At 38.3% G+C, this 22,953-nt stretch overlaps 1 protein-coding gene across 3 annotated transcripts in view; it reads left to right on the forward strand.

Moving 5' to 3' along the window:
- The window catches only part of KANSL1 (KAT8 regulatory NSL complex subunit 1), a 178,520-nt gene that overhangs the window by 140,334 nt on the left and 15,233 nt on the right, over positions 1 to 22,953 (forward strand). For all 3 annotated transcript variants that reach the window (XM_059380824.1, XM_059380823.1, XM_059380825.1), the window contains 3 exons: positions 7,416 to 7,528; positions 8,283 to 8,478; positions 22,547 to 22,718. In XM_059380824.1, coding sequence (XP_059236807.1) covers positions 7,416 to 7,528; positions 8,283 to 8,478; positions 22,547 to 22,718 — 481 coding nt within the window. The remainder of the gene's footprint in view (positions 1 to 7,415; positions 7,529 to 8,282; positions 8,479 to 22,546; positions 22,719 to 22,953) is intronic.

Below are 22,953 nucleotides of genomic sequence, written 5' to 3' on the forward strand. Positions count from 1 at the left end.
CTCATTTATTTATGTATTTATTCAGATGTTTATATCAGAATGGATTCATGGATATTAATTTTGTTTTACGGATATAATCTGTTACTATTATTATTCAGTTGCTCTACTTGTTGAGACAACTTTTTCGTATTGGGTCTCTTTCATCTTGGTTCCTGTGTCTTTTCAACATGTTCTCCTCAGTGAGTATTCACTTTTAGGCATCAAAAGATGTTCCAAGCTCATCTTTTATTTTACCTGCTCCAGCCCTGGTTCCTTTTATTGGGCAACAGAGTTCAGAAACCAAGATCTGGGTACTAGTTATGCTCATTGCTGCTTGGTGTCATTGCTTCTAGGACTTCTCAACAGACAAAGCTGGGAAACATACGTTTGCTCAAGCTTGTATATACATACATATGTACGCAGATGGGTGGTATATATTAAAAACTGTAAGTCCAGGGACACCTAGGCGGCTCAGTCGGTTAAGCCACTGCCGTCTGCTCAAGTCATGATCCCAGAGTCCTGGGATTGAGTTCCGCATCGGGCTCCTTGCTTGGCAGGGAGCCTGCTTCTCTCTCTGCCTCTGCCTGCTAGTGCGCACGCTCGCTCACACTCTCTCTCTCTCTCTGACAAATAGATAAATAAAATCTTTAAAAAAAAAAAAAGAAACTGTAAGTCCATATTTATAACAGTCCAACACCACAGCCTTCCCTCCTTCCTTATTGATACTCATTTTTACCACACAAAGTAATTTCATAATTGCCAACTCATATTGCTGTGAGAATGTATTTACTTACCAGAGGACAGTATCATGTATAATATCTTTGCCCTCTAACATGCAGTCAAAATTCTATTTTCTGAAGTTTTACTTCGGCTAAGTTTTTTGCCTCATCCTTTCAGTGTGCTATGTAATTGTTCTATAATACAGTTAGGTTCTGGTTCTGGGTGGCTCAGTGGGTTAAGCTGCTGCCTTCAGCTCAGGTCATGATCCCAGTGTCCTGGGATTGAGTCCCACATCAGGCTTCTTGCTCAGCGGGGAGCCTGCTTCTCTCTCTGCCTCTCCCTGCCACTTTGCCTGCTTGTGCACTCTCTCTTTCTCTCTCTCTCTGACAAATAAATAAAATCTTAAAAAAAAAATACAGTTAGGTTCTTTTGTTACTGTGATATTCCACTTTTTCTCTCCCACACACAATGATTGATGATGGTGATGATGATGATGATGACTTTATTTATTTGAGAGAGAGGAAGAGAGACCACAAGCTGGTGGGGGAGAGGGAGAGAGAGAAGCAGACTCCCTGCTAAGCAGGGAGCCCAACAAGGGGCTGGATCCCACAACCCAGGGTTCATGACCTTAGCCAAAGGCAGACGCTTAACTGACTGTGCCACCCAGATGTCCCTTTATTAGTATTTTTTGAGTATGTGAAGCATTACTACATTTCTCAGAGTCCGAGCTGTACAAAAGACAATTTTCTCCTTCTTTCCTTACTGTTCCCACCTTCTGTAGGTGGCCATTTTCATTAGTTTTTGGATTAGCTTTCCTTTATTTCTTTTTTTATAAATGAGTAAGTGACATGTATATTTTCTTATATTCCCTTTTTTCTTCCAAGAAAGGTAATTACTGGGTAAATATTTTATAAAGGACTAGATTTGAAATTGAGATTTGTTTAACAAAATACTGCTTCTGTGGCTTTTGACAGATGACTTCATTATTTGTGTTTATTTCTATTTGTAAAATAAGCCTCGTTTCTTTTACCCTTTCTTACTTTGTGGAGTGGTGGTAATAATAAGTCAAAGGATAAATGCTTTCTCAGAAGAAAGGCATGCTAAAAATGTAGGCTCTTTTTCTTTTTAAACAGTCCAGGCTATAATCTTCTACCATTGGTTAAAGCCAAAACAGCTTTTTTGCGTTGGGTGTGGTGGGGAGGGTGGGGGGGGTTGGAGTTTTGCAATCACCCGGGACAGTGAATAGTGCATTGGCCCAACAAGGATTTTGGGATAAAGAGTAGAGTGATAGGGGCTGAGGAGTATTTGATTTACCATATTAAAAAAAAAAAAAAAAAGACTGATTAGGACTATTAAAATAGGGATGTGGATAAATAAGTTGAACAAAAATTTAGGACTGTTTTTAGTAGTTGCGGTACTTCTCTAGTTTTTTGATGTGTATTTTCAGTGTGTGGGTAAATATCAATCTGTGATGCAGTAGCTTTTGGACTTGTGTGTGACAGCCTTGTGCTGATGGGAATTTTTCACCGTAAATGATTCAGGAGTGCTTAGCTGGCTCCAGTCAGAGGAACATGTGACTCTTGACCTTGGGGTCATGAGTTCAAGCCCCATGTTGAGTGTAGAGATTACATACATACATATATATTTTTAAAAATTCAAAATTACCTTTGCTTAATTGTATAGATTTTTTTTTCTTTTTAATATTTTATTTATTTGACTGACAGATCACAAGTAGGCAGAGAGGCAGGCAGAGCGAGTGGAGGAAGCAGGCTCCCTGCTGAGCAGAGAGCCCAATGTGGGGCTTGATCCCAGGGCCCTGGGATCATGACCTGAGCTGAAGACAGAGACTTAACCCAGAGCCACCCAGGCGCCCCAATTGTATAGATTTTTTTTTTCAAAAAGATTTGTCTTTTTGAGAGAGCGTGTGCATTCACAGGAGCGGGTGGGACAGAGGAAGAGGGAGAGAAGCAGACTCCCTGCCTGTCCCTCCCTGCTGAGCGTGGAGCCCAGTATGGGCCTTGAACCCACATACCTGAGATCATGACCTGAGCTGAGACCAGGAGTCTGTTGCTTAACTGACTGAGCCACCCAGGCACTCCGGTAGAGATTTTCTTTTAACCTTAATATAGAGACATAGGAAAGTGAGGCATATATGGTCCCAGTATGCAGAAGTGGAAACTCAAGTAACTTACTTGATGGAAGTTGAATTTTCAGAAGGTTCCACTCTGAATTTAGCACAATTTCCTGGCCATGGTACTAGTTTATGGAAATGACTGGTGGTACACTGTTGAGGGCCAGTAACATTTTGGTGATTTTAAACAAGACTACATTAAGTATCTTTGAGATGAGCTTGAAACATGAAATAATTGATATAAAACCAAAAGTTTAATTTATTTTCAACCAAGAATAAAAGTTGAATTTGTTAGCTTTTTCTTTCTTTTTTGATAATGTTGGTCAGAAAATGGAACCAAAATGGAACTGTCAAGCTTTTTAAACAAACGTGTTACACTTAAAAAATTGGCATTTCAAGCAGTTATGACCTGACCTTCATTGAATAACTAAAGATACACATAAATTATGCAGATTATGTGTTGTTAAGTGTGTGCCTGTGATATTTACCCTTTGCTTTCTCTACTTCCTGGCAGAGTAAGCTGAGTGGGTATGAATTCTTAGACCCCAAGAAAATCTACCCCCATAAGGCCATAATTTAACCTAACTTTTCTCTAAAGGCTCTTTGTCATACTTAATTGGTCTGGCCAAAAGAGTGAAATGATGAATCAGACAGATGGCTGCTTAATATGAGTAACAAATTTGAATCTCATTGCTGTGTTACTTTATTCCTTCAGTCAGAAAAGAAATCACTTCAGTAACCTTCCTTGTACTTTAAAATCACCCTTAAAGGTAATCCCCTGAGTCTGTGCTTTTGGAAAACGTGGAATTAAAGAGATATTCTTTACCGCTTCAGTTATTCTACTCTTCTCTTTCTGGCTGTGGGATGCATGTACCCTTAGAGTGTATCTGAATACCACATACAGTTCCAGAGAAGCTCAATAGTAAGTCCTGCTTTCTGGACAGGAGAGCCTGAGAGTCTTTTATCCTTTTTACAGTCTCCCATTGGAACACTGTATCTGAATCATGCATTAGTTTCCTAAAAACACTAATGATGTAAACCACTGCAGTGGTGATGACCAAGCTTAAGTTAGTATATGGGTTTAACATTGGGGAAGTGTTCATTACTGTATCTCTACCCTCTCTGCACCCTCTGGGCTACAGGACAGAGTGTTTGCTTTTTCTTAATTGTGAATGCATTTAAGTAGCTTTAAGTAAAATTATACGTGTTCTGAGTTGTGTTTTTCTTTTTCCGGATGGAACACTGTTGGAGGATTGGGGTTAATATTTTAAGCTCTTTACATTTGAGAATGAATGATGAACCTAATTGCCCCAGTGCTCTGCTTTTGGATCTCAGTGTGATTATAGGCTATCTCATGGTCCTCTGATAATGGAGTGTGTCCTTGTATGACTAGAAGCTAGGCACATTCCCTCTGAGGTTCATGCTCTTGATTGCTTGTTATGTGCTGTTTTATCATTGACAAACATTTCTGTGCTAAATAATGTTTTGCCTGTTGCCTTCAGTTTTAATTTGGGGGCTGAACTATGTCCAGGAAAGTTTTAAGTTCCTCTAAGAAAATCAGTAAAATTCACGTTGAATATTAATGGCATCTAAATATATATACATCTGTAGGCAGGATAAACAAGATATTAGCAGTTACCTGTAGGTCATGAGATTACTGATGTTCTGTGCTTTTTCTTCAGACTTTTTGTACATTTCTGAAATAAGATCGTATTAAAGAATGGCAGCATTTTTGTCTTGAATAGGTGTCCTTCCAGTTAATTCTCCCATAATCTCTACAAAATAAACTTTAATTAAATGAGGATTCAACCTGCTATATGGGGACACCTTATAAAATGTGTAGATATATAGATCATCTCTCTGCCATAATTTAATGTTAAATGCTTTTAAGTGAATGTAAAATTGACTGAAGTTTTTAAGATCAGTATACCAGGGGCACCTGGCTCAGTAGGTTAAAGCCTCTGCCTTGGGCTCAGGTCTTGATCCCAGTGTTCTGGGATCAAGCCCGCATCAGGCTCCCCGCCCCCGTTTCTCTCTGCCTGCCTCTCTGTCTACTTGTGATCTATCTGTCAAATAAATAAATAAAATCTTAAAAAAAAAAAAAAAAGATACAGTATACCAGCAAAAAGTTCGTAGTCACAGAAATTTCATGTTGAAAAGGAAACTGCTTTATCTAAACCAGAATTTACATAACCTTAGGAAAGCGTAGCATCCCTGGAGTCACACATCTAGTCAATGTCAGCCTGAATATTAACTCCTTAATATTTGTTTGGCTTTTTTGAGGTTCCCCCTGAATAGTAAATCTTCATGAGAATTCAGGAGGCTATTTGAGATTTTCTTTTCTTTCTTTCTTTTTTTTTTTTTTAAGATTTTACTTATTTATTTGACAGAGACATGGCGAGAGAGGGAACACAAACGGGGAGAGCAGAGGGAGAAGCAGGCTCCTTGTGTAGCAGGGAGCCCAATGTGGGGCTTGATCCCTGGACCCTGGGGTCATTACCGAGCCAAAGGGAGATACTTAATGACAGCCACCCAGGCGCCCCCTAGCTTTTCTGTTTTTTTTTTTTTATTTATTTTTATTTATTTATTTTTTTTAAGACTTTATTCATCTGTTTGACAGACCGAGATCACAAGTAGGCAGAGAGGCAGGCGGGGGCGGGGGGAGGGGAGCATGCTCCCCGCCGAGCAGAGAGTCCAACATGGGGCTCCATCCCAGAACCCTGGGATCATGATCTGAGCCGAGGGCAGAAGCTTTAACCCACTGAGCCCCCCAGGCGCCCCCTCTATTTTTTTAATGTAAAAATATTATCTAAAAAATTTACCTCTAACACTGTTTTTTTGTCCTGTCATTGTTTGTGCATTTATAGTCATCACAGTTATAATAAAAATATTTTGAATTTAATCTTTTTCTAAAATCATTTCTACATAAAAGACTTTTTTTTTTAACCTTTAAATATTCTTTTGGTATAAAGGAAGAAGAAATGTCTTTTGTGATTATTTTTAGTACTCTGATTTGCTGTAGCATAATTTACAACTGTCTCAGATGTTGAGCATTTTGATTATTGATATACCATTGCAGTAATCATCTTTGTGTATGAGATTTGGGGAAATGCGTTTATTGGGTTATTTCTTTAAAATAAATGTTTAGGATTGAGTGATACGACATCTTTACAAATACTGCTACTTAACACCACTTTCCAAGAGGAAAGCATTTAAGGCAATGAGTATGTGTGCCAAATTTGCAATGATATGGTAATATTGATTGATTGTGGTACTTTAGTACATGTACAGGCTGTCTCTAAAAACATTTCCCAGTGTTCACTCATTGTAGTTTGCTTATGTCTTTTCTGCTTACATACTGTGATCTAGCTTTTTGGTTAATTCATATGGAAACATTTTAATTAGTTTACCAGTCCATTGTCCTTTCTTTTTTAAAGATTTTATTTATTCATTTGACAGAAGGGGTGAGAGAGAGAGAGAGAGAGAGCACAAGTGGGGGGAGTAGGAGAGGGAGAAGCAGGCTTTCCCTTGAACAGAGACCCGACATGGGGCTCGATCCCAGCATCCCAGGATCATGACCCAAGCCAAAGACAGATGCTCAGTCTACTGAGCACCCAGGCTCCCCCGCTCTTGTCCTTTCTTGATAGTTACCTACAACTGCTCTGTTCTGCAGATCCTTGGTGTTTTCTCCCTGGGGTTAAAAAGATCAAAACGAAATTGAACAATACTGAAAAACAGAATTTCAGCCTTAAAATACTGGCTTTGATATGGACTGGTAGCATTTACAGGGAGGAGAACTTAAGCACACCCTAAAGTGATTTTGAGTTTAAGGAAACAAAGACCACCACTTCTTTGTGGTATTCCAGTAACACAAGTGGAGGGGTAAGTGTATCTATGGCTTTATTGACTGTAACTCAGATACTCCATAAGACTCACATCTCATGTCTGTACCTACCCCCCTTTGAGCCTAATGAATACATGATTTGTTTTGAAATAGTCAAATTCAAACTGCTCCAGATTCTTTCCCACATCCCTTTTTTTTTTCCCAGCTTATGTCCTAAGCATATATTTGATTTGTGTAGTCCAGAGACAGTGATTACTAACTGATAGCATTAGGTAATTAGTTACTCACGGAGCTTTTATTAATTTTTTTCTATTTTAGCCTAAGCACATATATTTACACAAAGTATGGTTTTTTTAGAAGGAGGTTTCCAGCATACACTGTGAAGTTAAGCAGGTATTAACTCATCTATATGGTCTTAGTTGCCTTGATACTGAACCTGTGTATCCTTCTTGATCCTTATTTGAATATTCTTGTTACCATGTTGTTATTTTGCTAAGCTTCTGTTCCATTGAATCATTAAAGCATTTCCCCATCAGTTAGCATTTAATCTTAGTCTGTTGAATATTTTGGTTCCTTACCCTTCTTCGTGCCAAAACAAAAGCCAATTCTCTTACTTTTTACCCTCAGTCATACATGTTTGGTTTTGCAGGTTAGTTGTCAGAAATTTGGGGTGTTTCATTTAAATAAAGTGTGGATGCTATTGGTTAAATGTTATCATGTATTTTTATCTTTCTCCTTTAGATCGAGTCTGTTTCTCAGCCATTAGAAAACCATGGTGCCTCTGGTCATTCTTCAGAGTCATTATCTACCAAATCATGTGGAGCATTGAGACCTGTCAATGGAGTTATTAACACGTAAGTTTTAGGTCTTCTACTTCCTATGTACAGTAGGCTTGTAAAAGATGAACTGTGGGGCTCTTAGTTATCTCCAGCTTGGACTAACCCTGGTTTAAAGACAAAAACCTTATTGCTTAATAGTATTGTGCATGCTTCTTACTGTATCAGGTCTATTTTAATTAGCATGCTTAATGTATTTCCCTTCTACTCACTGTAGCCTAAAATTAACTCACCTTGGGGAAAAAAATACAAGGTCCTACTTTTGTGAGTCATGGTTGGTCTTAGTCTTGGTAGACTTCTTGAGAAGTGTTTACATAAACTCTTTTATGTAAGCTAGATTTGAATATCTGGATTGTATGAAAGTTGAAGGAATCCCTCTGCAAGTGAAGGATATGTACCCATCCCTAAAAATTGAATTTTACAGAAGAACTGATTCTGAGGCAGCTCATTAACATTTGCAAGATTAATAATTTTCTTACCAGTTGCAATTTCCTCGAATTTCTTTATTTGCGTTTCTCTTGTAGAAGAGAGCTTAATCACTTGGAACCTGAGATGGTCACTTACTGACTTCCACTTTTCAGACATGATGTTATTGTCCACCAGGAATCTTAAAACTAAGCATAGATGCTGCGCACACACACATTAAGTGACATGCTTCTGCTCTAGATACTTGTGTCTGTGAACATGTGTAAGCAGAGGGGGTTGGAACCAGTATTAGAGGCTTTGTTTCCTTGTTTTCTGAGAAGTGAATATTCTCCTTCCCCTTGTATAGTCTTCAGCCTATCTTGGCAGACCACATTCCAGGTGACATCTCTGATGCTGAAGAACAGTTACAAAAAAAGCAACGACTCAATCTAGTTTCTTCATCAACCGATGGCACCTGTGTGGCAGCCCGAACACGTCCTGTGCTGAGCTGTAAGAAACGAAGGCTTGTCCGACCCAACAGCATCGTTCCTCTTTCCAGGAAGGTCAGTACCAGTAAGACTTGGCCATTGTTAAATGGTGAGCCACGGGCTCAGATAGAATTATTAGTCTCTTGCCAACCTCGGTTCATTTAACTAGTGTTTTCCAAACTTGGCGAACCACCCAAGTTTCCTGGGGAGCTTGAGAAAATACTGAGTTCCTGACACCTGTTTCCTAGAGATTCTGATTTGGTTGTTGTGCAGTTGGGCCTGGGACTCTTGTTTTCAGAAAAACAAAAAACTCCCAGGTGGTTCTTTAGTCAGTTTTGGAAATCACTGACATGAGACTTTTAATAGAAATGGGAGAAAAGAAGTTTAAGCGCTGCCATCAGCACTTTGAAGGAAGGTGATGTGCTTCCCACTTGTTCTGTTATCACTGAAAATGGGGATGTGGCATGCTTTCCTTTCGAATAAGAATCTCAATTAAAATTTTTAAATTGATGTAACTAAATAATGTTTGTCTTCACAGAGAAAATGGAGATAAATTCACGAGTGCAGGAAAGTTTTGATTGCTCCCTCTTTAAGTAACAGAGTTGGATTTATTCCAAAACTAATGAAATAATACTTCAGTAAAATTAATACCATGCAGTAATTAAGAGCATTAACTTTGAAGAGGATAAACCTGGGTTTGAATCATGGCACTGCCACATGGTAGTTTCGTGATTCAGAGCATGTTAACAGTTCCCAGCTTCCCTCCCAAACCCTTCTCTTTCCTGCAAGCCTTAGAGACCTCATAGGGTTGTTTGAAATTTAATGAAGTGCATGTGACTTGCTTAGGTGGGGTGTGTGGCTGATAAGTTACAGATACAAAGCGGCTGTTATGTTAGGACTTTGGTTATTGTTCACCCCTTCACTCATTCAGCAAATATTTATTGAGCTCCTATAGTGAGCTAGGTCTGTTCTGTGCACTGGGAATACAACACTAAACAAAAACAGTTAGAAATGTTTGTGCTCCTGAAATACTCTAGAGGGTAGAGACAGAAAATAAAAGAATAAATTAAGTATAATGGTATGTCCTATAGTGTTAAGTACTGGGGAGAAAAATGTAGCAGATGAAGGGAATAGGGACTGCTGGGGAGCTCAGATGGAATTAAGCCTTGAGGCAGTCTCAGGATGAGGGAGAGACTGGGACAGAGTGAAGAGTGAAGTAGAAGGAAAACAAAATGAGACACCTACTTGGAAGGTAAATGAGTGACGGGTCAGAGAGGAAGTAGAGGGTAGCGTGTGAGATGCTGCGGCCAGGTCCCGGTCCATGAAGCCTGTGAACTGGCTCTTGGGTGTGGTGGGGTTAAGGCTGTTGGAGATCTGTGTGAGCAGTTTTGCTGATGGGAGAACAGTGAAATTCTGCTTGGATTGGGTTCAGGAAAGGATGGGAGGCAAGGAATTGAGGGAATTGTTTAGGGTAACACTTTGAAAGAATGCTTCTGTAAAGGAGAGCAGAGAAATAGCTTATTTGAAGGGAAATCTTTCTTATGATAGAGCTTTTAACATTATATTTGCTGATGAGAAAACTGCTGACAAGAGGGGAGAGAATTATTGGAACCGTTAATATTTGGACAGTGGGTTTTCAGTGTTTGGCAAATGTTACAGTATGTAGTTGGACTACAGAACTTTGCCATGATTTTTTGTTGTTTTGTTTGTTTTTAAGGAAAGCAATGTAAGTTAAAAATAACTATAAGGTTGTGCCATTTTTCTCTTGTCTATTCCTCAGAATTTCTGAATTACCAAAGTACCAGAAAAGAAGAAAAAGAGTATTTGGCAGGTTTCTCATTGACATTTGAGTCTCAATTTTTTTTTTTTTTTTTATTAATAGTCCTATAGATACAAATTATTTTCTTAAAGGTTGAAGTGCTGATTTTGGGAAAGCAAGAAAACAGTATATTACTGTCAAATGAAAGAAAGCTTTTGATCATGCCTCTGCTCTTAACAGAAACAAAAAACCTCACGGGTAAATAGTGTCCTCCGTTTTGGCAGTTTGCTAGTCTCACTGTGTCATGACATCTAGGGGTTTTATAAAAATTTTCTGTGTTCTAGAGTGGCCTGGATTCTTTTCAATCTGTGAACTAGTAAACATTCCTTGTTGTTGCTATTCACAGTAGATTCTTCTGGTTTGTGCCTAAAATGTAATGTACTTTTGAAGGCACTTATATAACATACTGAAGACTCCGATTCCACTGCCAGTTTCTAAAACACAGTCACCCTGACATGGAAAGTAAACTACATAGAAAATAAGACAAAAGAAATGTTGAGTTTGGGGAAATAATCCATTTGCTGGTTATAGCAGAAAAGCCGGAGTTCTGACAGTGTTGGAGGCAAAGGCCATTTTGTTTATCTTGGTTGCTCACTGTTTATTCTTGCTCAGTGGTACTTGCCTTTTATCATCTTGTGGTGCTGGATTTGCAAAGCAGATTTACTCAGTACTCTGTCAGGTGCCCACCGTGTTCCAGGTAATCTCCAGGCTTCATTGGTGAACCCAGTCCCTTGCCTTCATGGAGCTTACTTTTTAATGACAGAGCCTAGATAGCAAAGAAGTTAACAGATAAACTATTTTCTGATGTTGGCAAATGGCATTGAGTTCACACTCAATAATAGGATTTGCTTCTAAGTTTAAAAAAAAAAAGTCTTAATAACAGGAACTACATGTTTCTGGATTGACTCGAATTACTTTTGTTTTTACCCCTCCTACCACATTTACTACTACCCAAGAAAGGTGGTTTCTAGTTTATCTACAAGTATGGAATATGAAAAACAAATGTTTAATGTCATTGTTACTGGCTTACCTACATATTTTGCAGTATCTCTGCTTTACTGTAAATCTAAATATAAAACTCACTTTAGGGAACTTGCTCAGTTTTACAGGACAGTTATCTTAGCTGAATGACAGCTGGAATTTTATTCCATCAAGTTTTACCAGCACTTCTGAAAATATAATGTATCTTACAGTTGAGATGTACTGGGGTGTCTAGGTGTCTCAGTTGGTTAATAAGCATTTGCCTTTGGCTCAGGTTATGATCTCAGGATCCTGGGACTGAACCCCCACATCAGGCTCCCTGCTTCGTGGGGAGCTCGCTTTTCCCACTCCACCCCACTTGTGCTCTCTCGCAGTCTCTCTCCCTCTCAAATAAATAAATAAAATCTTTAAAAAATGAAACTATCGAGATGTACTTTTAGTGTAGTAGCACGTTTCTTCTGGTCCTAAAAAGTTGTTTTTATGTCCTTAGTGTCTTAAATTGAGTGACTACAATGAAGGGGGCTCAGTAGGTTAAACTTGTTGGAAATAAATAGGAATGAGGCCTATCAGTAAATAATGAAAGGCTTTGAATGCCCAAACTGTTGATTTGGTTTTATCATCTAGATTTTAGAGAATTTTAGTTTTATAAGCTATTTTCACTTTATTTTTTTAAAGATTTATTTATTTATTCATTTGACAGGCAGAGAGGCAGGCAGAGAGGGGTGGGGGGAAGCAGGCTCCCCGCTCAGCGGCTCCCCGCTCCCCGACCCAGGGCTCGATTCCAGGACCCTGAGATCATGACCTGAGCCGAAGGCAGAGGCTTAACCCACTAAGCCACCCAGGCGCCCCTATAAGCTATTTTTAAGAGAGAAAGTGTGCAGGTAGTTTATGTTTGGAATAGATTGGCCATAAAAGATGCTGGAGTCAGAAAGACAGACCAATAACAATAGTAATCCTAGAGGAAAAAATAGTCTGAAGGCTCCAAAGCTCTTGGGATGCAATAGATTTAAAAACTCTAGTCCTAAGGAAGACTTGCCAGGGTGTCATGAATGTCAGAGTTGGGAGAACTGAGAGCTTTGAGATTGGGAGAGTGGGGTTTCTTCCATGGAAATCAGTAAGACTGGTAGACCTGTATCACCATTTTATTGTAATAGTGCAGATCAGAACAAGTTGCCTGTACTGTTAGGTATTGTGTATTTCATCACTGTTAGGGGCCTGGTTTAGTAGATGCCAGTGGTTAGCTAAGCCTGTGAAGAAACACTCAAGTGGGAAATTTTTATAACATGCATCATTAATGTTTATTTCCTGCCCTGCTATTCTGTGAGGTAGATATTTACAGATTAATCTAAAACAATAGTTTCTAGATAACAAAATTTCAAATCAATAAAAGTTTTAAAATAAATGTGGGTCCAATATAAGGTTGCTTTTTTATTTTGTTAGAAAAAGTTATTTCATAAAAGATCATAGTACAAGTATTTTTAAAAGAAAAAATAACATGCCGTGAGATTTTCAGATTGGGCTTAATAGCATTTCTTTTTAATTTCTAAGATCATACAGTTCTTTTTAGTTTCTGTTTTCTTACAGAATTTTTCAGAATATAGTTACCATACAGTGGTATACCATACAGTGTATAGTTCTACAGTTGCACAGTATAGTAATACGTCACTCAGTGCTCATCACAAGTGCACACTCCTTGATCCCCACCACCTGTTCCACCCAGCCCCCACCCCTTCCCACTCCTCTGGTAACCATCATTTTATTCTCTATAGCTAAGAATGTTTCCTGGTTTATTTCTCGTGCTTTTTTTCCTTCTTTGTTTCTTAAATTCCACATGAATGAAATCATACGGTATTTGTCTTCTCTGACTTTATAATCTCTAGCTCCATCTATATCATTGCAAATGGCAAGATTTCTTTTTTTATGGCTATTATTCCATGGTGTGTGTATGTGTATCTGTGTACACAAACACACACATCACCTCTTATTTATCCATTCATCTATCGACGGACATTTGAGCTGCTTCTATAATTTGGCTATTAATAAATAATGCTGCTATATAAACATAATAAACATAAGGGGGTAGCATTTCTTATCAGATGATTTGGCAGTGCTCTGGTGTGATTTTGGAATTTTATATAGTCTGTGTTGGAAGATAATTATATAGGAGGATTGCCCTGGGTTAATTTTAAAGTCATATTCTGGAGAACTTCCAGTGTTGGTTTCACTTCTTCCTCTTGTATCACATTTGAGGATATATAGGACATTACATATAGTACTAGGACATTCTCATAAGGCACAGTGTCATGTGATATTTGTGGTTGAAAACTAGAGAACTAAAATAATTGTGAGTTTGTATTACAAGTGAAGAATTTAGGGCACTGGAGTCACTCTGTTGGTTAAGCAGGTGACTTTTGGTTTGGCTACTGTCATGATCTCAGGGTCCTGGGACTGAGCCCCACGTTGGGCTTTGCGCTCAGTGGGGAATCTGCTTGAGGGTTCTCTGCCCCTCCCCCCTCGCACACATGCGCTCTCGCTCTCAGATAAATCCTTAAAATAGTAAAAGTGAATAACTTGATATCAAATAAGATACATTCTTTATTGACAGGGGCTTCTTATGATAGATATTGGAGGCCTAACTTTTAAGTACTAGTTCAAACTTTGGAAAGGAGCAGGAGTGCCATGTGGACATTTGCAGTTGTTACAAAACACAGACAAAATAAGTTTTGAAAAGCTGAAGATAAAATAGAGGTAGAAGCTCTGATAATTTATTTATAAACTGTCCTCAAGCCAAAAGAATTTTCTTAATGCTTTGAACTAATATTCTGTGATTAATTGAAAATTATGAATACAGCTTTATTTTGATAGTGGAATTCATCCATGTGCATTGTATTGGATTTTTAATGGAAATTCCTTGATAAAATTTATAGTATTAAAAGGATGTAATTTCTCCATGTATCCAAGTATTTTATTTCTTCATTCAGTTATTTTTGTTATGTCGTTTTTATTTCTATGATTTTATTTATTTATTTGACAGAGACACAGCCAGAGAAGGAGTACAAGCAGTGGGAGTAAGAGAGGGAGAAGCAGGCTTCCTGCCAAGCAAGGAGCCCGATGTAGGTAGGGCTCGATCCCAGGACCCTGGGATCATAACCTGAGCTAGAGGCAGCTGCTTAGTGACTGAGCCACTCAGGCACCCCACTTCATTCAGTTTTTATATATTTCCTACATTCTTGATATTTTTGTGATGCAAATGAGATCTTTTCTGTTAGTGTTATTTTATGAGTGTTGTTGATTTATGTAACTGAACACTTTTCTGTGAACTCTGTTTTGCTTGATTATTTTAAAGTTTCTAGACGGGCTACAAATAATGTGATACCTCTTTATACACTTCTTACTCCTTTTCCTTGACTAGATGTGATGTACTTACAGAGCAGTATTAGGAAATAGTTGATCACAATGAGGCATCTCATTCCTGGTTTTAATGGCAATACTGCCTTTTCTTCTTCTTTCTTTCTTTCTTTCTTTCTTTCTTTTTTTTTTTTTTTTTTTTTGGTTAGAGAAAAGGATGGGGGAGGGACAAAAAGAGTGGGGAGGAGAATCTTAAGCACGCCCTAGCCCAGTGCTGAGCCCAACACAGGACTTGATCTCATGACACTGAGATCGTGACCTGAGCCAAAAGTGCCACCCAAGCACCCCTCAGGTGATCCTTTTAGAAGTTCAGTATTAATTTTGATGTAGCATGACACTTCTTAGAAAGAATTAGAACACTTTACCATTTGCTGTGCTCTTGAAAACTAAAGATTTTAAATTTCTTTAAAATTTGTTGGAACTTAAAGACCATCTGAGACCAGCATCTGTTTTACAGAAAATTATCCATCTATCGGATTTTTCAAATTAACTGATACAGAATTTTAGAGAAAGCATTCTTCATTTTTTAAGTCCTTATTATCTGTAGTTATGTCCATTTCTCAGTCTTAATTACATTTGTCTCTTCTTACTTGATTAATCTTGTCAGCAGTTTTCCTATTTTATCAGTCATTTCAAAGATTGGTTAGTTGCTTGTAATTCCTTCTTCCTTCCTGTGGTCTTGGTTCTTGGTTGTTGGGTTGGTGTTTTATTGTTTGTTTGTTTTGTTTTTCTCTCCTCGCTGCCTTTTACTTAAATGCTTAATTTATTTTGTTCTTTCTTATGTAATAATATGAGTGTTTAACTTTTTGTATTTTCTTCATGTAGTTTTGGATGGCATTCCACACAGCCTTTGATGTGTGAAGTATTCTTTTTGCAATTTGTAAATTGCCTTTGAGTTTTTCAGTTCTTTTCCCAAGAGTTACAAATTGGGTTTCCAAATTCTAAATGGTTAGTTTTGCTTTTTAAACTTTTCGTTATTTAATTACTAATTTTTATAGCATTTGGGTTAAAGTGGTGTTTCTGTAGTTTCTGCTTATATTTGTAGTCTATAATGTTGATTTTTCTAAAAAATGTCATTGGTGTCTAGTCTGATGTAATTATATCCTCTTAGTGACTTATGGCTTCTCCAGTAATTTTTGCCTCACATTCTCCTTTCCTTGATACAGTGTTGCAGTATGTGATTTTTTTTCACCCATGCTTTTAGCATTTTGTTTTCTGTTTTTTGAAACAATAGTGTTTTTTAAATCTCCATAAAGTCTTTGATTTTAATGGAGATTTTATTAAATAAAAGTTTCTCATTTTATATTCAGTTTTTAAAGTGGACTTAAAGGCTTATTTAGATTTATTTTTACTGTAACATTTCATTGTTTATTGATAGTCCTTTTTATAATTTATTATATATATGCCCATTTATTGAATTGGGTTTTTTTTTCTTTTTAAGATTGATTTATTTATTTGACAGAGAGAGAGAGAGAGAGAGATCACAAATATGCAGAGCAGCAGGCAGAGAGACGTGGGGAAGCAGGCTCCCCACCAGCAGAGAGCCAGATGTAGGGCTCAGTCCCAGGACCCTGAAATCATGACCTGAGCCAAAAGCAGAGGCTTTAACCCACTGAGCCACCCAGGCGCCCCTCATTTATAGAGTTCTTAATTTTAGTTTTTAGTTTTTCGGGATTAGGACAACAGTTTGACCATGTTTCAGGTTCTTAGCTCATAACCTTTGTCCCTTAAAACTGTTCCACTGTCTTTTGCGGTAGCAGAGGGTGATTATTTGTTGTTTTGTTTTGGCATAGAATTAAAATGATCTTATTTTCAATCCTTCGATCTTGCTAACCAGTTCTGCTCTACACTGCTCAGTATGGTAGCTACTGTAGCCATGTGTAGCTATTTAAAATTAAGATAAAAAATTTGTACCTCAAAAAAACACATTTCAGGGGCACCTGGGTGGCTCAGTGGTTTAAAGCCTCTGCCTTTGGCTCAGGTCGTGATCCCAGGGTCCTGGGATTGAGTCCCGCATAGGCTCTCTGCTCAGCAGGGAGCCTGCTTCCTCCTCTCTCTCTGCCTGCCTTTCTGCCTACTTGTGATCTCAGTCAAATAAATAAATAAATCTTTTAAAAACACACACACACACACATTTCAAGTGTTCAGTAGTCAGTTGCATGTGAGTCGTGGCTACCATATTTAAGTCACACAAATACTGAACGCTTCCATCATTGCAGAACTGCAGTGGACAGTGCTGCAGGATTTTAATACGGTCCTGTCGAGTCTTTTTTTTTTTTTTTTTAAGATTTTATTTATTCATTTGACAGATATCACAAGTAGGCGGAAAGGCAGACAGAGAGAGAGGAAGGGAAGCAGGCCCCCTGCCACGCAGAGAGCCCGATGCCAGGACCCTGGGATCATGACCTGAGCCGAAGGCAGAGGCTTTAACCCACTGAGCCACCCAGGCGTCCCGGTCCTGTCAGGTCTTCTATACTAGCTTTGGTTCTTGATTCCCCAGTTTGTAGTTGGAAGTGGGAGTATCCAGTTATCTCTGTTACTGTTTTCTCTCCTGTTTGTTTAGCTCTTACTACCTGCTGCTCCTCAGTGTCCTCATTCAGTTAAACATGGAAGTGATTGGCATAGTTTGGATGCACATGGTAAATACTCAGATGGTAGCTGTTAACATTTCTGTCATTGTTCTCATCTCTTTGGTTCTCTTGTAGTATAAAGGAAGAAAGACAAGTTCATTGCTCACATCCTGTTTTAATTCTCCATATCATTAGTTCTGACCATAGTTCCTTTTAGGTAGGTTTTAGTTAGGTAGGTTTTAGTTCTGCTACCATGGGTAGTTACGATTTTTTCTTTTATTCTTTTCAAATTTTATATTTCCTTTTTTATGTCATCTTACTGCCCTTTCATCTTCCCTGTTTCCATGTAAGTTGTGTTATCTTTTACTCTTCTGGAGATGTGAGAAGTTTCATTAATTAATTGTTTTACCAAACTTGTTTAATAGTTTTCTGGATTTCTAAATTTCTCAGATTTGCTTCCTTTTCCCTTATTCTGCAGTATTCTCACAGTCCCCATGCTGAGGGTTTTTTTCTCTTTCATTATTCTTAAAAAAATAAGTTGATCTATCCAGACTTTGTGATTTCACTACAGAAAGTTAATAGCTGGGTGTGTTTGTTTCCTGTCACGATTCTGGAGGGTAGAAGTTTGAAATCAAGGTGACAGCCCTTGCTGCCTCTGAAGGCTCGCAAAAGAAGAATCCTTTCTTGCCGCTTCCTACTTTCTTTGCTCATGGTTGCTAGCAAACCGTAGCATTCCTTGGCTTGTAGCAGCATATCTTCTGTCTCTGCCTCTCTTTTTACATGATCATCTTCCCTGTGTGCCTGTGTCTTTGTGTTTTCACATGGTCTTATTATGGATGCCATTTACTGAGTTTAAGGCCACCCCAATTCAGTATATCACTTCGTGTTAAACTAATCACGTGAGCAAAATTCTGTTTACCAATAAGGTCACATTCTGTAGTTCTGGTTGAGCATGAATATTGCGGTGGGGTCCGGGGATGGTGGGGGGGCTCTATTCTACTCAGTAAACTGACCATTTGTCCTAGTCTTCTACTCATATGATGGTTGAATCTTTTTCTTAATTCTAAATCTGGAAAAGTATTACTCCTAATTCCTGGGTTTCAGCAACTTTCCTACTTAATACACCTTTGCTCTACTTGGAGAAATAGTTGGACTTCATTTTACTCCAACTGCCAGTTTTCTGAAGCAATTCTGCACTACTGAGTTTACTGTGTGAAGAACTTGAATTCCCTGTTTATGGAAAAACTTACAGGTTTACCTGCCTCCTTTTTTTTTTTTTTTTACCTGCCTCCCTAATTTTTTTTTTAATTCTGTAAAGTATAAAGAATGATAATAACAAACATTACGTACATACCATCTTAAATGTTAGTATTTTAACCTTTTTTTAATATTTAAAAGAACATTACAGATGAAGAAAGTTTATTTTATTCTGTTATCTCCTCTGCCTGCTTCTTTCTGCAGAGGTAACCACTATCATGAATTTAGCATCATGGACCCAGTTCAGGTTCTCTTAGATTTTTTACTGGACATACATGTATCCATGAGGAACCTGCAGTATGTATTGTTTAGTTTAACGTTCATACGAAAATTTATGTAAATGCTGTCACGGTGTACGTATTCAGCAAGTTGGTTGGTGTGTGTGTTTTTTTAACTCATTGTTGCCATTTCAAGATCTCCATGTTGATAGACATAATTTTAGTTCATCTTTTGTAAATAGTCCACATTTCCTTAAAAAAATAGTGTTGTGGGTGTGAGTATATCTGTATCCCGTTTGTTGACTTCAGTGTTCTAAATTTAACTTCTGTTTTGCGCTTAATAATTGTGTTCATATATTCTGTGTCCTTTGGCCTCCTTTCTTTTTCTCTCTGAAACATATTTGGTCTGTAACATTGCGTATGGTTAAAGTATACAGCGTGTTGATTTGATCATTGATAGTGCGGCATGCCTGCCACTTGTAGCCTTAGCTAATCCCTCTATCATGTCACAGATCTATCATTTCTTTCTTGTGGGAGAAATAATTAAGATCTAGTCTCTTTGCATATTTATAATATAATACTTTTGTTTCTGTAGTCACTATACCGTGTATTAGGTCCCCAGGACTTATTTATCTACTAACTGCAGGTTTATACTTTTAAACAACCTCTCTTATTTCCTATCTCCATTTCTGTTTGGGTTTTTTTTTTTTTTTTACGCATATGTATTCATACAGTTCCAGGATTACTGGTTACATACAGACAAATTCATGGTTATTTCTTCTTTTCCATCTTAACCTTTTATCATTTTGTTGTTCCCCTTTTGATCTTTAGTAATGATTTTACTTTAAATGGATGTCCTGATAAATACTTGCTAGGTATATCTTTTTTCATGTCTTTGTTTTCACTTTTTCTGTGACCGTTTGTTTTAGCAGAGATGCATTTACATTTACTCTGATTACTATTAGATTTGGAATCATTGCTTCCATAATTTTTTTTTAAGTCTTATCATCTCTTGGCCTGTTTTTGTTTTGTTGTTCTTTCCTCTTCTGCTTTTGGGTTTCATTTCTTACTATTTTGGGAATAATAGGACTTTGGAATGCTTCTTTTTAAAACATCTTTTTTTTTTTTTTCATTATCTATAATTTATCTTTAATATTTTGGTTACCTTGTTTTTATTTTTTTATTTTTTAAATTTGTTTAAGTTCCACACCCAACATGGGACTTGAACTCATGACCCTGAGATTAAGAGTTAGATGCTCTTGACCAACACATTTACCATTCTTTTTTTTTTTTTTTAAGATTTTTATTTATTTATTTGACAGATCACAAGTAGGCAGAGAAGCAGGCAGAGAGAGAGGGGGAAGCAGGCTCCTCACCGTGCAGAGAGCCTGATGCGGGGCTTGATCCCAGGACCCTGAGATCACACAACCTGAGCTGAAGGCAGAGGCTTTAACCCACTGAGCCACCCAGGCACCCCACACATTTACCATTTTTGCTCATAGTTAATTTTTGAGTCCCACTCTCCTCCTTGCTAAACCGGCTGAGCCATCCAGGTGTCCCTCCTTAATGTTTTTAAAGCTTTGACCAGTGAAATGGACTGTCTGGGCCTCTCACTTTTTTTAGGCATATATATGCTATTCCCTTATTAGATGGAATACAAAAATATGTTAACATTTAAACATCACAGAAATGCATAATTTTGTATACACACATACTACATATGTATACACAGTTTCCAGTTTTTAACTTAACTAGTGCTTTTTTGAGTTCTTTATCTTAATCTCTTCCTTTAGTTTTTATTTTGTCATTTTTGCCATATTCTTTTCCCTCTACACCTAGTCTGTTGGCTGTTGACTTAAGGGTATGCTAGAGCCACAAAATGGAATGTTCATTTTTCAGCTAATTGATGCCATGGGTTAGTTTATGAGGAAAACCTATTTCCATTTTAAGATTTATTATTTTGATAACTTTTTCTAATTTATTTTTAATGTTTTAAGTTTTGGTGCAATTTCTAGATCTACCTAATTACCTAAATCCTCCCATTCATCTATATGATCTGTGGTTTTCATCTCCTGCCGGCATATTCTCTTTCAGTTCTATCTGAAAGAGAAAGCTAGTGCTGATTAAATAGAGAGCAAGGGATATTTTTTCCCAAAACAGTACTGGCTAATGTCTACACAGTAGTGTCATGTTTAGTTGGTATAATTCCCTTTCAGTGCCATCTACAATTGCAGCTTATTAGAATTCTAGTGCGAGTTGCCCAGTCTGACCTTCACAGGACCTGCTTTACATGCCCACCCATCTGTGTGGTTGCATGAAGGAGGCAGTGGGGAATGTCGATAAAGACCATGTTGTTCTCATATTTATCTTTCTCCTGTACATGTCTGTAAAGGCAAATAGTTTTCAAGAGAGGCTTGTGCTGACACTGAGTGCAGCTCTTGCAGTCATCGTAGACTTTTTGCTAGCAGTTTCCAGGCTACCCTTTTGTTTTTGTTACAACACTACCCTTGCTCAGAGCATCCCTTCTCATGGTGCTGTTCCACAGGGAAGTCCTTTTCTTCTAGAATTGTATGCTGTATGCTGCCCAGATGACTTTATGGGTCGTGATTTAGCACATGGCAGATTTGTCCGTCCTAACACTAGAGCCTAGGAATCCTGCATTCAGCATGACCTGAAGTTTTCTCCTCAAAGCATTAAAATTGTTCACAAAACAAAACAAAAAACCTTTTTTTAAGCCCCCCCTCCAATATTAAGAAGTCTTTTAAAGAGTTAGATTACATAGCAGGCGAGGTTCATTCTTAACCTGCCTGCATGTATACTAAGAAAGTTTAATGGGAATAATTTTTATCCCCTTGAATTTACTCTAATATAAAGACTGTGGTGTGAACAGTCACCATACCAAATTTCTTTTCTTTTTTTTTTTAAGTTTTTATTTATTTATTAGAGCATGAGAAGGGGAGAGGGTCAGAAGGGGGGAGAGAGGCAGACTCCCCACGGAGCAGGGGTTCTGAAATGGGACTCCATCCTAGGACCCTGAGACCACAAACTGAGCCTAAGGCAGACACACTTAACCCACTGAGCCACCCAGGGGCCTCCAAATTTATTTTCATTGCTTAGGCATGAACTTTATAACTATGGATCTTGGACTCGTCAAAATGTAGCTAATGAGTTCTGTGTAGTCCAGGGAAACGTGCCACCTTGTTTGAGACCATCTGAAAGTCTTTAGAAGGAGTTGTGAATAGAACAGGAGAGGTGTGATTGGTTATTCAGGCTCTTCAGTGGATGAAATTGCTGGAGAGAGCAAGTCATGTCCATGTGGGAATCAGGCGCCAATTATTCATCTCAGGGACCGTTGAAATGCATCAAGATGGTGGAAACATTCAGGTTTTATAAGGTTCCCAACACAGTTTCAGTAGCTTTAAACTCACAAGTTTGGTACCTACGTAAGTGCTTAGGTCTCTGGCGGCAAGTGAGTTTTGTCATTGAAGAAGAAGCAAGTTTACTTAATTGCTTTGAAGGTTATTATGTGGGAGGAAAGGGACTCTCTTTTCTTAAGGTTCTTTTTGTTTTTGTTTATTTGAGGGAGAGAGACAGAATGAGTGGGAGAAAGTGGCAGAGGGAGAGGGAGAAGCAGACTCCCCACTGAGCAGGGAGCCCGACTCTGGGCTCGATCCCGGGATCCTGAGATCATGATCTGAGCTGAAGGCAGACATTCAACCATGTGAGCCACCCAAGCGCCCCAAAAGGGACTCTCTTTAACAAAGTAATTGAACTTCTGGTTAGTAGTGGTATATAGTGATCTAGAAAGAGTCTTTTGAATCTTTGGGATAATGAGAGAGAGCTGGCTTTTATCAGACACTGAATTATCAGTTTTGTTTGGCTTTTCACAGGTTCACCGGAATAGCACAACGCGCTCTGGCTGTGATGTGAACCCCTCCTGCGCACTGTGCGGCTCGGGCAGTACCGTCACCATGCCTCCAGAAATTCACTATGAAGCCCCTCTGTTGGAACGCCTTTCCCAGTTGGACTCTTGTGTTCACCCAGTCCTAGCATTTCCAGATGGTAAGAAAGGCCACAGAATATAAAGTTTAAATGAGACTTAAAGGCTTCAAAGTGAAAGAAAGTCAGCCAGGATCCTGGTACAATCTGGTGCTATCAGGGTATCAATTTCAGTCAACATCGTCACTTAGAATTTTGCAAATAGGGTGCAGCAGATCTGCCAGACCAGAATGTGCCACTAAAAGATTGCAACTTGCCAGGAGAGAGATTTCCCCCCAGCCTTTCAAATGGCTCCTGA

The sequence above is a fragment of the Mustela nigripes genome, chromosome 16, assembly GCF_022355385.1.
Source record: "Mustela nigripes isolate SB6536 chromosome 16, MUSNIG.SB6536, whole genome shotgun sequence".
Classification (NCBI taxonomy): domain Eukaryota; kingdom Metazoa; phylum Chordata; class Mammalia; order Carnivora; family Mustelidae; genus Mustela; species Mustela nigripes.